At 36.2% G+C, this 14,876-nt stretch overlaps 1 protein-coding gene across 3 annotated transcripts in view; it reads left to right on the top strand.

Moving 5' to 3' along the window:
* Positions 1–11,232, top strand: part of USP33 (ubiquitin specific peptidase 33) — a 53,916-nt gene extending 42,684 nt beyond the window's left edge. For all 3 annotated transcript variants that reach the window (XM_072974181.1, XM_072974183.1, XM_072974182.1), the window contains 3 exons: positions 7,858–7,960; positions 9,603–9,671; positions 10,052–11,232. In XM_072974181.1, the coding sequence (XP_072830282.1) occupies positions 7,858–7,960; positions 9,603–9,671; positions 10,052–10,209 (330 nt within the window). In that variant the 3' untranslated portion in view covers positions 10,210–11,232. The remainder of the gene's footprint in view (positions 1–7,857; positions 7,961–9,602; positions 9,672–10,051) is intronic.
* The last annotated feature ends 3,644 nt before the right edge of the window (positions 11,233–14,876 follow it).

The raw sequence follows: 14,876 nt of genomic DNA on the forward strand, positions 1-14,876 counted from the left end.
CTCCTGCTGTAGATTTTTGTTTTTCATGCACTGGTAATAGATTTTGTTTTATGTATTAGTGCTGGCAAGAAATCTCCTTACTGATATGCTAAAGTATAGGTTTCCATAAGTTAGTGTTTTTTTCTGAAAGCATGTACCCAGACTGCATTCTCTACTCCCACCTCTTTATGGAATATGGTATTTTTGGTGGAGACTCTCTGTGCTTAAACCTAGTTTCCACACAGTGAGTATATTACAGGGTATTCTTTGATGGCAAGCAGCAGGAAGTCTGGTCACAGAGTCAGTAGGAAGAACTGAATAACCAGGTTTTATGGGCAAAGACTGGTACAGTTCCATGTATCTAGGCAAGATGTAAGTCTCTTCAAAGTGCTTCTGTGAGTAATACAACTCTAACTGTGTATTTATTACTCAGATTCCTAGTAGGGAATACTAGTAGAGTTCGGATCACCTGGGAGGCATGTTCATTGATAATCCTACTGATATTATATTGGTGGAGGGATAATTCTGTAAGCAAAAATGAAGATCTTCTGGTAAAAGAAGGGGAGAATTTATTTAACAGATGTAATAGATGAACAGTATATTCCATGGTGTGGACACATTATATACACACACACAGAGACTTCTGCTTCTCTTCATAGATTTAGGGGGCTTTCTGTGTGTCCTTGCCTAGAAATTTTCACATACACAGGAAGATATAATAGGTAAGGATTTATTTATTGTGCCTGAGCCTCGTTTGCTTCCTAAATATAAGGAGGCCAATGAACATAGTTCATTCTGTGAGCATTTAAATAAGTGGCTAATGACTGTATCCATTAGAATTTAATCAGCAAAAGCCATTCTAAGTATTTTTAGTAGAACAGGAATGCAGGCAATGAAAGATTTAAATAACTACTAAAAGAACTAGGCAGTGAAGATGCAGAAGACCACAGCTGACTTTTAGGAAATCTGAAAGTGGAGTAGGCTGCCATACTGGAGGTAGGAGTCGGGGCAGTGGCCCGCAGTGGGGTTTCAGAGCCCAGAGAGGGTAAAGAAAGCTTCTGTGTAGTGGTGTGGTCCTGGTCAAGGATGTTGGAGCAGAGGCAGGGTGAGAATGGATGCCCACGTTGGCTGGAGATCGGGTGTGAGGGGACACAGCTCAGTGGCAGTGGTAGAGTTGAGGGATTGTTTCTGTGTGTAGAATTGATCAAATAATTAAAGTATAATGAGAGCCAGATTTCTCATTGTCAGATGAGGGAGCTACAAATATGGAAAGAGAGAAAACTAAATTGGACTCTGTTATTGGATTAAAATTGTAGGTATCTTTGTGAACTCATTGTCATATATTTATACATACATACATATAGAGGTTTAAACGTGTGTATGTGTACACGTGTATAGAAAGAAATGGTGTACATATACTAATTTCCTAACTCTGTCACTGAAAGGGCTTAGGAGCAATGATAACTCCAGTAGGGTTGAGCATACCTAGCTTTTATCAGACCTTGGCTTCTAAATATCTTTCTCCAGTAAAAGGAATCTGCCCTCCTTGGAGAAATGGGCCAGGGCAAGGGAAATTACAAGATGAGCTTGAAACTTCTTACTGTGCCAAAAATTAAAGAAGTTTTTGAAGAATGATGGAGAAATGTCAAAAGTACACAGAAATTAGCTTGAAGGGACTCCTACTTGTCAAATTTGGGACAATTGGAGCTTCAAAATAAATTACAATAATATTATAACCCATTAAACAAAATAGGAGATATCTTCTTGTCTATACTGACATAAATAAGTGAATAAATTGAAAGATTACTGAGGAATGGAATATTAACATAGTTTCAACATACTCCTCACAAAATATTTATTAATTGTGAAGAAAAAAGACTAACTTTAAGCAAAGGAGCCTGGCACCAACTCAGGGAACTTACTAAAGAGAACATCAGTAGAAATGGAACATAACAAAATCATGTGCCAAGGTAGGATACAGTGAGAAAAAAATAGAGCATCACTTGTTTGGTACACAATGCGTAACCTGAATCTAAAATGAGAAAAGACAGACAAACCAAAATCGGAAGACATTTTGTAAAACAACTGGCCTGTAATCTTCAAAATTGTCAAGGTTGTGAATGTCAAGACTGAGGCACTGTGCCAAATTCAAGGGAATATGAAGTTAAATGCAACAGGTGATTCTTAAATGGATCCTTTGGCTATAAATACATGTACTGAATCAATTAGAAAAACTTAATGGAGTCTGAGGATTAGGTGGATTAGGTGCTAGTATTATAGCAGTGTTAATTTCCAGATTTTTATCATTTGTGTTAATTGTGTAGGAAAAAGTCCTTGTGTGTTTAGCAACTTACTCTGAAATGGTCTAGGAAAAGAACATTTCTTTGTGTTAATGCTGGTACTGGAGTTTCCTGTAAGTCTGAGATTGTTTCAAAGTTAAAAAAATTTTAAATTGCACAAAGCTTCTGGAAATTATCTATACTGCTTGCCACTGATGAGTCTCTGGAAAATGCCTAGAAACCTGATAGACTTGACGAGCCACTAATCTCAGGACCCTGGTGAGTTCTGTTCTGAGGATGTTGCTATAAAAGATGTTAGCTGCCAGGGCAGGATATAGCTCAGTGGTGGAGCACGTGCTTAGCATGCATGAGGTACTCGATTCAGTTCCCCAGTAGCTCCATTACAAAAAAATTAACAAGTGAACTTAATTACTCCCCTCCTCCCCCCCAAAAAAAATTTTGTTTAATTAAAGAAACGGTGTTAGCTTCCTGTGACACCAAGTGAGGAATTCTTGAGAACATGCTTGGAAGTGGTGGCAAAATATTATTTGTGGATGCCTCAGTCCTGCCCACAGCAGCCACCAGAGAGGGTGGGGAAGTTTCTCTTTTTCTTGTACTTTCCATATACTGCATATATCATTGGCAGTGCCTAATCTAGAGGTATCCTGGAAAATGTAGTCTTCCCTTTTATGGAAGAGTGTAAGAATGAATGGAGATGACACCTTAACGAACAATTAATACAGTACAGTCTGCCCCCCTTGTCAGCTCAGCATCGGCATGCATTCACACTTCTGAGCAGCAACAGTAGCAAACGTATCATGTTCCTGCTTAATATGGTGCAGCTAGCTCATCTACCAGTAGGTGCAGCATTTACCCTTTCCCTAAACTTGAGAGACCCGAAGTCCCATCAGTCACTAGTCCATTTCTGGATAATGGTCATTCATCCTTAGTTCAGTCAGTTTAGTCACAATCTCCCTTTTAGATTCTGTAATCCAAAGAATAAACCATAGGTTAACCAATAATAACATACTTTATATGAGTTAGTAGAGGACTGAAAGAAAGGAAAAATAAGTTGGTAATTTTTCACAAATTTACTAAATGCTTACAAATATGTACATTGGGCAAGGGAGAAATATGTGTCTATAGCTGATAACTACCCTTTCCATATTCCCCATTTTCTCAGCCAACACTTCAGCTGATTATGGCTGTGTTTACCTGGTAAAGTAACCCAGACCTTCATTCCTGAAGAATCTGAATGGTGCTTGTAGTGGTTTGAATGGTGTTCCCCCCCAAAAAGGTACTTCTGTGTGCTAAGCCCTGTGAATTTGACTTTATTTGTGAAAATGGTCTTTGCATATATAATTAAGTTAAGGATTTTGAGATGAGATCACCCTGGGTTATCTGCATGGACTGTAAGTCCAATGATAAGTGTCCTTATCAGAGAGATACACAGGAGAGATACGGAGATGAGGTCAAAGCCATATGAAGACGGAAGGCAGAGATTGGAGTGTATGGTCACAGAGCTAAAGCTTAAAGAAGCAAGGAACAGAATCTCCCCTGTAGTCTCTGCAAAAAGCATAGTCCTCCCCACACTTTGGCTTGGACTTCTGAGCTCCAGAACTTTGAGAGAATAAATACCTAGTTTCAGCCACCAGGTTTGTGATCATTGGTTATAGCAGCCCTCTGGTATGGATACAGTAGGTGCAGTCTGGGTTTCAGACATAATCCTTCTTGTTCTTAGTAGTTACTTTATTTTACCCTTTATATAGCCCCTACTGTAACCTCCCCACTCCTTTTGCCTCTTAGTTCAGTGACATGAGGAACTCAGAATGGCCAGAGGAGTGTCTCATCTTCCTATCCAGTAAAACCACTGTTGATCCCTTTGAGAACTAATACCTCTAAACTAGTAGAGAACAAAGTTGTGACAATGAGGAGCAAAGCCTTTGTGAGCGTCAGTGGGTAGTAATAAATAACTCCTCCTGCATAAGCTGTCCATATCCTTTACTTGGCACCTAGCCTCAGGTTTTCTGGTTGTGAGAAAAGCAGCGCCATATATGGTTTCTGGTTTGGAACATATACCACATCATAAAGGACAGTACCAAACCAACAGAGTTTTGTCACTCAGGTACAAAAACAGTCTTCCGTAGGCCAGCAGCTTTTAGGTGATGACACGTGGTAGTCAGTGAATGCTAAGGATGTGAGCCCATTTCTTCATTTGTTTTGTGTAAAATTAGCTCCATAATCAGAGGAAATGGGGAATATTATCTCAGTGAATGAGACACAGTAAGACCAAGAATGGTGATACTTGGAGAAACATTGTGGGTTAGGAAGGTAAACCCAAATCTAGTGTAAGTTCTAAGTATTTGTAAACAACAGATCATCAAGGGACTTATATCTAGACTATATAAAGAATTTATACAACTAGGGAAGACAAATATTCCAATTTAAAAATAAGCAGAAGATTTTAATAGACATTATCCTTAAGAAGATATGACTGATAAGCACATGAAAAGGTATATACCGTGAGGAGTCATCAGTAGAATACAAATTAAAACCACAGTGAGATACCACTACACAACTCTTAGAATGGTTAAAATAAAGAAGTGGACAATATCAAGTTCTTACAAGAATGTAGAGCAATTAGAATTCTTGTATAAACACTGTTGGTGGGCATGTAATGTTTGCAAAGACCTGTACACAAATGTTCATAGCAGTATTGCTCATAATTGCCCCAAATTGGAAATAATTGAACTGTCCATCAGCTGGCAAATGGCCAAAATGTGGTAGATGCATACAATGGAGTACTGCTAAGCAATAAAAGGACTGAGCTACTGATTCATGCAACAATATGAGTCTCAAACATTATGCCAAGTGAAAGAATACAAGACATAAAAAAGACTAATGTCTAATTCCATTTACATGAAATTTCTAAAAAATGAAAAATAAAATAGGTCACTGGTTTCCTAGGGCTGAGAGAAAGGGATTGATTGCAGTGGCACAGGGGAACGTTTCGGGGTGTCGGAAGTGTTTTAAATTGGATCTGGTGGTGGTTGCACAACTATAAACACTGAAAACCATTGAACTTTACATTAATAGTGGGTGGATTATACTTTAATAAAGCTGTCTTCTAAAATGCAAGTTTATGATTATTCTGTAACACTAGGGTTTTTAAATCTTATTCCACCATTACCACCCCTTTGTTAAACAAAGCAGTGTGTTAGTGTAAAAAATAACACTGGAGTACAAAAGTATGTGAGCTTTATAGACTGGACATTTTTAAGTGGAGTTTCTGAAAAATTGAAAAAGCAAGTAGGATCAGTTTGAAGAAGCAAACCAGTGTCACAGGAAATGAGCACACAGGCTTCATGCTTGGAAGTGGCAGATACCAATAATGACCTCAGCACTCTGCTGCCCGCGCTGTACTAGACAGTAAGCAAAAAGGTAACTGCCTGGATTGAGCAGTGAACTTGGACTCTTGGGTCAGTTTAAAAAGGCATTAGATAGCTTGTAATACCTAGAAAGAATTGTGTTTTCCTAAATTATACCTTGAAATAAATAGGACTGATCCTCAGGGATATGCATAAGGATATTGTATCCTAAAAACAAAACCCAGGTCAGTAGAGGGGTTGATTGAATGACAGAACAGATACTGCTGGAGAGCAGATCAGTGTGCTGGAAGATCTAGTGAAGGGTGTCTCCTAAAATGAAGCACAAGGATAAACAGAAGGAAAATAAAAGTTTCAACATGTTTGATAGATACAGAATCCGTGTTTTTCTAATAGGTATTTAGGAGAGCATGAAGGGGAGGAACTCCTTTTAGAGCAGCAGTTTAATAGAGTAGTTTCTGAGAACTAAAGAAAAACAGATGCCTTTAAATTACTGAGGTGATTGTACTTAACTAAATTTTAAAAAGCCCCCACCTAGATACATAAGGAAGGAATATGCTAATGTCAAAGATAAAGTTCTAAAAGGGTCCAGACCTGGTAATGCTATGAATTAAATGGATTCATCTGACAGAATCAGCCTAACATTCCATTTCAGAAATCTCAGTTCTCTAGGGATAAGTTGTGCATCACAGAAAGTGCCTTGAGACACACAAGCCTTGATTTCTTTGTTAACCATCAGAGACAGTCACAACATTATTCATTGCCTTTCATTGTTCTATGGAAGCAGCTACCCTGTGTCCGAGGAAGATCCTTGCCCTCAAAGAACTTACATTTATTAGATAACTAATACATTATATGTCAAAAGGTGATGAGTTCTATGGAAAAGGAAAAGATATCCTTATCTAATAGGATAAGCAGAATCAGGAGTACAGTGATGAGGGCAGGAGTGAGGTCCAGCTTTAAACACGGTAATCAAGATAGGCCTCACTGAGAAGGGGACATTTAAGCAAAGACTTGAAGAAGGTGGGGGAGATAATTCAGATTCCTGTGAAAAGAAGGGATAGCCATGCAAAAGCTTTGAGAAGTGGGAATATATCTGCTTGATTCTGGGAACAACAAAGGAGTTTGTCTGGCCACCAGTGAATAAATGAGGAAGCAAGTCTTAGAAGATGAAGTCAGATCATGGAGTCAGACCACGGAGGTACTTCTGGGATGTTTGTTCTCAGGCTCTCTGGGATCAATGGCAGGGTTTGGATTAGATTTGGTTGTAGGAGAGAAATGATCTGAACTTGATTGTCTTTGTCCACAGGTAATATGTACTGTGGGCATTTAGTTACCCATCGTGACATATTTTCAGGAGTCTTACTGTCTTTTCACATTTTACAATTAGGTAATTTTTAAATACCCTTCATTTTCCTCAGGCTCTGTTGCTATTCCTTTCTTTCTATACCAGTTTTTCAATCAATTCAGTTTCTTTAGTTGGAAGTGGTAGAAGTCAGATTGGCTAACTTAAGCAAAAAAATTTATTGAAAAGAAAAATTGAATAATCAGACCTCCAGAAGTTCAGGAACCAAGGTATTCCATTACAGCTAACAAAATTGACATTGGAATGACTCCATTCCAATTAGGTTACTCCTCTGAAGATTTCTATTTCTGGTAGTTTTGCCTAATTTTAGTCACATACCCATTCCTTGGGCCTGAGGACTAGAGGAGGGAGTAGAACCTCTTCAAGGACTGTCCCACTGCTTTTGAGAATTTATCATATACATATATGTATGTTGTCTGTGCAGTGACTTGTGCAGGATTATTCGTTGCAGCATTCTGTTTGTAATAGCAACATGTCTACTAATATTTTAAGTGAACGGAAGTAAAATGTAGACATTGGGTATGGTATGTTTAAATGAGATTTACACATCAGATTTTTAATAAACGTGTGGAGTGTTTATTGTTTTGAAGCCTTTACTTTGACTGTTTTCACTTATCCAATCTTTTATGCCCCTTTTGTGTGCACTTGCTAAATTTTGGGATATAACTGAGGATTGTTTGTTAAGTGTTACCATGTATCCTGGTACTAAGATGACTTAACATCAATATACATTACATTTTTTGTGTGTGAGGAATTAGCCTCATTAGACGCTAAGTAGAATGGTTGTATTGTTTTGTTACAGAGCAAGTTCTAAATATTAGGTGACTGACTTTTTTCCCCCCTGTAGCTCAACAGAGCATTCCAAGAGGAGGACTCTCCAACTACTTTTTATTGCATCAGTATGCAGTGGTTTAGAGAATGGGAAAGTTTTGTGAAGGGTAAAGATGGAGGTGAGTGTTTAACTGAAAAATGAAATTCTTTGCAGATATTTTATTTGATGAATGTTATTTGAATTTCACTATGCACTTGGGATTACACTAGTGAACAAGATCCTGCCCTCTGGGAGCATACGTTCTAGTTTATAATTTGTGTTTTTTTATTATTATTTTATTTTGGTTGGGGGGAGTAATTAGGTTTATTTATTTTTAGAGGAGGTGCTGGGGATTGAACCCAGGACCTCGTGCATGCTAAGCGTGCACTCTACCGCTTGAGCTATACCCTCCCCTATAATTTTGTTATTTTTAATTTTTTAAAAACTTGCCATGAATTCTAGCATATTTGTAGAGGAACTGAATAGAATTAGTCTGCAGTCTTAACATTGAAAAATTAAAAGAAAAAAAATTCTTCCTACAATAAAATTGGTTAAATTATGGTTTATCCATTATCATGGGATACTATGTGGACTTTAAAAATAATTTGTGTGGCTGTTTAATAATTTAAAAATAAGATGTTCTTTTTTGTGTGGGTAGAGGAGGTAATTAGGTATGTATTTATTTTTATATATGTATCGAGAGAGAGAGAAAGAGAGGGAGAGAGGGGTACTGAGGATTGAACCCCAGACCTCATGCATGCTAAGCACCCACTCTACCACTATACTCTCCCCCCAAGATGTTCTAAGGTTGCAATACAGTATACGTAGTTTCAACGTCTTGTATTTAAAAAAAAAAAAAAGACATAGGCAAGAAAACCACAAAGATATTAAAACAGTTTGCCTATCTTTCTGTAGTGAGATAACAGTATTTTTTTTCTTCCTTACGCCTTCTATTTCTTGATGGTTTTTGAAAACATACACTATACTTTTGTATTCAAGGGGAAAACAAGTTTTTTTTCCTTAAATGAAAAAAGGATGTATTTTAATATTTCACTTGTAATGCTTTTATTGTTTTTAGTTTAATGATAAGCTGAACAAATCAAGAATTGCATAATTTCTTTTTAAATTACAAAGAAATTGTTATTTCCTAGTATTAAAAGTGCATTTTAAATCAGGGAGGGTATAACTCAGTGGTAGAGTGCATGCCCGGCATGGACAAGGCCCTGGGTTCAATCCCCAGCACCTCTATTAAAAATAAATAAATAAATAAATAAAAGCCTAATTAACTCTTCCCCCAAAACAAAAAAATAAAAAAGTACATTTTAACCTGTAAGCCTCAAATGGATAGTTAAGAAGTCATTTCTTTTTTCTTTTTTAAAAAAATTTGTATCTAGTTATTTATTTTTGTTAGGGACAGGTAATAGGTTTGTTTATTTATTTATTTTTTTTTTACTGGGGATTGAACTCAGGACCTTGCGCATGCGAGGCATGCACTCTACCACTAAGCTGTACCCTCCCCCAGAAGTCATTTTTATTACGTTTTGGGTAGTAGTGAGAAAACCTCTCTCACCTTATTTCCTGGTTCTGTTTTGAGGGAAGTAAGACCCTAAAAGGAAGATGCTTAGAAGACAGTTAAAAATTGACTATAATAATCTGACTGAAAAATAATCTGACTATACATTTCCAGCCTTCAGCTATTTCAGGCACAGAAATGTGCAGTTCTTCGGTACACTTCTTTGAAAAGTATATATTTTGATGATTTGTTTTTCCTTTTGACTTAGATCCTCCAGGTCCTATTGATAACACTAAAATTGCAGTCACTAAATGTGGCAGTGTGATGCTCAGGCAAGGTAAGCCTTTACTTGTTAATGATCTGTCACTGTGAAGAATATATCATCACTAGCCATCTATATACCACTTTTTTTTTTACCCATTTCAATGATGTCATTCATCCATGAAGTAGGACAAATACTGGAAAAGTTAACAATATTTAATTTTTATCTGAGGAAAGGTTTTAAGGCTGTTGATGGGAGCTAGGGAAAAGGATCTATAACTTTTCAATAAAGTTTCAACTTATAACAGTATGGGATGGTAGTCTGAAGATTCATGTTCCAAAAGCTCTCAGTTATTCCCAGAAGATTCATACTGGAGGGTACATTATGAAAGATTTTACAATATGAATATGTAGGTTTGTAAACAATGTTCTTTCTTTACATATACTTAATTTTAGGAGCAGATTCTGGTCAGATTTCTGAAGAAACATGGAGTTTTCTACAGTCTATATATGGTGGAGGGCCCGAAGTTATCCTGCGACCTCCGGTTGTACACATTGATCCTGATGTACTACAAACAGAAGAAAAAATTGAAGTAGAAACTCGGTCTTTGTAATTTTGAGGATATAGAGAGTTCTGATGAGAAATCATTTTCACTTCCCCTGACATACACACATGCAGAAACATTCCTAAAAGCATGTTTATTTTCTCGATTTTTAATACTTTATCTTTTATTCCTTCTTACTGGGCATTATGGAAGAATGTGTTAAAATGTATAATATTCTACAGGTTGGTATATTTAGTGCTAGATTACTTACCATAAAGTCTTTCAGTGTAATATTTTTGAAAGAGAAGGGGTAATTGTGATCATTTGGTAATCAGTAGGTTATCTTTGGTCTTTATACTACATGTACATCCATAGTATCCTTTGTAGCTTTGTAAATACTTTTGCTTTGAAAACTTTTTCATTACCCTGAACCACCATAACTGACCAATCTTTTCAGTTCTCCAAAAACCTAATTTAATTGTATAGTTTTGACATGGCTTCGTATAATAAAGAGCCTATTTTAAATTGAGAGTTGTAGTCAGGAAAATGTTGTTAATTTCCTCAAGCTCAGGAAACTGGTAGGGTGTCACTTTGCACTGCAGCATATAAACTAGCATATTAATATTTACAGAATGTCTTTTTGAATGTATCAAGGATGTATTTAGTCTGAGTGGAATTTGTGTCAGCAGACATCAGTAATTTATTGCCTCTCATACTGTAAAATGTTAAACTTCCTATAACCCTGGATAGTATTCATATTATCACTAAAAAATTTAGAGTAGGTTTTAGGGCACTTTTTATCTTGAGAGCATGCAATATAGAATGTGTCAATGAGATTGTTAATAAAGCTGAAGCCTCTTGCAGAATGATTTTTTAAATTAAATGCGTAAAAGTCTTTTTGAATATAATTGTATGCACTGCTATTTGCTTGATTATGTGATGTCAAAAGTTTAACTATATTCCAAGTATAAAAACAAACTGGATTACTTTGAGAATGTTAAATAGCATTCACAATGGCTTTGTTTTGGTTTGGGGCACTTGCCACCAGCTAAAACAGTGTTATTAGTTCAATAAAAATGATTTAAAAATGTATAACTTGGTTGTTGAATTTATTTAATAGATGTTAAGAGTGAAGGGTATAAAGTTTATTAATATTAATATCTTCTTGTTATTTCCTAGTCATAAGTATGCAAAATAAGAAGGCATTTGGTATAGTATGTAAAGTTTTGGTATTTAATGAAATTAAATAATCCATGATTAGAATCTATTTGAATTTTTAAAAAATATATAGTTTTTAGTTTTCTTCTTTCTCATGATTATACTATGATCCTCTCCAAGGATTGAATGATGTTATTGATCTATCTTGAATCACCAGAGCTTAGTGTAATGCCTGGCATTTAGGAGATAATCAAAATAGATTTGTTTTTAATAATGCTTGCCATTTATTAAATATTTATGGTGTTTCAGCCACTCTACTGAAGTGCTTTACTAACATTTAATCCTCATTACAACCTGTGACTTAGGTCAAGTGGCTTGCCCAAAGTCATAAGCAAAGAAGTAGCAGGTATGGGACGCCAACTAAAGTCACTGTACCTTTATACTAGTGTTCTTAATCACTATGATATATTGTCTCATTGAATTCTTTTTAAAACATACTTGGTCATATTGTTGTATTCTGTATACCTAACATAATTGGCACTTGGTGGTGTAATCCCTTAATCTCTTTCTCCCTTTCAAAATGTGTAATTTTTGAGGATGTATCTATGTAAGAGGGCTGCCAAAAATATTTATTCTGAGTTTAATCATTAAGGGGAGAAAATGAAGATAATTGTTCTAAAAAGGCACATTATATAAAACAGCTTTCCTGGACTCTTCAAAAAATTAGTGTTATGAGAGACAAAAAAGACTGATGAAGATTGAGAGAACATTACAACAAAATATAATGTGTAATCCTTGGTTGGATCCTGGATTGGAGGAAATAATTTATAAGGAGTGATACTGGGACAATTGGGGAAATTTGGATAGGGAGTATATATTACATAATAGTATTGTATCAGTGTTAAATTTCTTGAATGTGATAACTACTGTAGTAATATGAAAGAATAACCTTGGTAGGAAATACATGGTAAAGTTTTTAAGGTTGAAGTCATGCTATATGAAATAAACATGTGAGAGCTAAAGCAGGGAGAGGGAGTGCAGAGGTGGAAAGAGTTAATAATCAGTGAATCAAATCAAAGCCACAATGAGATACCACCTCACACCTGTCACCTCACACCTCACACTTTTGATGAGAATGGCTCTCATCAAAAAGAACAAATGTCGGCAAGGATGCGGAGAAAAGGGAACCCTCATAAGCTGTTGTTGGAAATGTAAACCGCTGCAGCCACTGTGGAAAACAGTATAGAGGTTTCTCAAAAAACTAAAAATAGAACTACCGTATGACCCAGCAATTCCACACCGGGGTATGTATCTGAAAAGAACAAAACACTAATTCAGAAAGATACATGCACCCCAATGTTCAGAGCAGCACTATTTACAATAGCCAAGATATGGAAGTAACTTAAGAGTCCATCAACAGATGAGTGGATAAAGATGTGGTATGTGTGTGTGTGTATATATACATACACACACTCACACACAGAATGGAATACTACTCAGCCGTAAAAAGAATGAAATTTTGCATGTGCAGCAACGTGGATGGACTTGGAGGGTATTACGCCAAGTGAAATAAGTCAGAGAAATGTAAATACTGTATAATATCACTATGTGATATCTAAAAAACACAACAAACTAGTGAATATAACAAGCAGACTTAAACATAGAGAACAGACTAGTGCTTATTGGTGGGGGAAGGGAAGGGGGCGGGGTAATGTAGGGTTGGGAATGAAGAGGTAGAAACTATTAGGTAGAAAATAGACTACAACAATATGTTGTACAACAGGGAATATTGTCAGTATTTTATAATAACTACAAATGGAGTATAACCTTTAAAAATTGTGAATCCCTATATTATATATCTGTAACATAATATTGTACCTAACTATACTTTGATAAACAGTTAAGGAAAAAAATTGATGAATCTAGGTGAATGGTATAGGGATTCATTCTATTCTTAGAACTTCTATAGGGCTGAAAATTTTCAAAATAAAAAGGGGACAAAAAACAATTATTACCAACACTACACCTCCCCCACAACACACAACGCTTAAGAAGTTTAATCTCCCCTAATCCTCACATTAACTCCATTGCTCAGAAAGGTGTTGATTTTTGCATTGTAAAATTATGTATCTGGGTTAATTACAAAGTATTTATCCTAATACTCATATTCTGAATTATCACTAAACTACTTCTAGTTTTAAAATGTAGTTTAAGAAAGCATAGGATTTTAGAACCACTTAGAATCATTGAACTTAATAAGGCAAAATGGGAAAACTATATACCTTTACACGGTAATCATAAAATACTTATTTTTGCATCAGTTTAACTCCCACAGCTTGTGACATCTTTAGTGATCTTTTGTCAGTTCATTAGGATAGCATACTGCCAACACCAGCTCTTCCAAACCTTGCCCTTCTCTTGGCTGCAGTCAATTACCTTACTCCTCTTTTGCTAAAATTGAGGAGGTATAAGCTCTTAACTTCCTTCTGTTGCCACCTCTTAAAATTTGGCATCCTCTCTTTCTAGATTAGAAAAGAAGCCCTTCTAGTTCCCTCTCTGACTTCCTCTCTTCCCCCATGAATGAATTTATTCATTCACTGTACTTTTCATGCCCTTTCACTTCCCTCTGTACATTTTTTTAATCAAAAAAAAATTTAATTGAAGTATTGTTGATATACAATATTACAGATTATAGGTTATAAGTGTATCATATAGCGATTCACAATTTTTCAAGATTATAATTATTATAAAATATTGGCAATATTCCCTGTGTTGTACAATGTATTGTAGCTTATTTTATACCTAATAGTTTATACTTCTCAATCCCCAACCCTATATTGCCCCTCCCCCTTCCCTCTTCCAACCAATAACCACTCGTTTGTTCTCTATATTTGTGTCTACTTCTTTTTTGTGATATTCACTCATTTGTTGATTTCACAATAAGTGATATCATACAGTATTTGTCTTTCTCCATCTGACTTATTTCACTTAGCATAATACCCTCCAAGTCCATCCATGTTGCTGCAAATGGCAAAAATTCATTCTTTTTATGGCTGAGTAGTAGTCCATTTTGTGTGTGTGTGTGTGTGTGTGCGCGCACGTGTGCACGCACGTGTGCACATGCACATATACTTATACCTCAGCACACTTTAAAGGAAAGTATCCATCCATAGACTTTCTCCAACTTTCCCTCTTTACATGCACCTTCCCCTGCCTTTAAACTTGCTAAATCTTCCCCTAATGACAGGGAGAAGATAAGGGAAATTAATATAGTCTAGACCAATCTGCCCCACGGGCCATGCCTGTTTCTTCACTTCTCTTTTATTGACAAACTTCTTACTTGATTGGTCTATACTGTGTTACCAAACCAAACTTGGTCTGTTAGCATGGACTCAGTAAAGCCAATCTACTGACACTGGGCTGTGGTGAAGGAAAGTGCAGCATTTATTGTAAGGCGCCAGACAAGGAGTCCAGGGGAGCTACTGCTCAAAACACCCAAACTTCCTTGATGGCTTTCAAGAAGGCATTTTTATAGGCAAAATTTGCGGGGAGGGCTGCAGGGTATGTAACCCTCCTCT

Source organism: Vicugna pacos, chromosome 13 (assembly GCF_048564905.1).
Source record: "Vicugna pacos chromosome 13, VicPac4, whole genome shotgun sequence".
Classification (NCBI taxonomy): Eukaryota; Metazoa; Chordata; class Mammalia; order Artiodactyla; family Camelidae; genus Vicugna; species Vicugna pacos.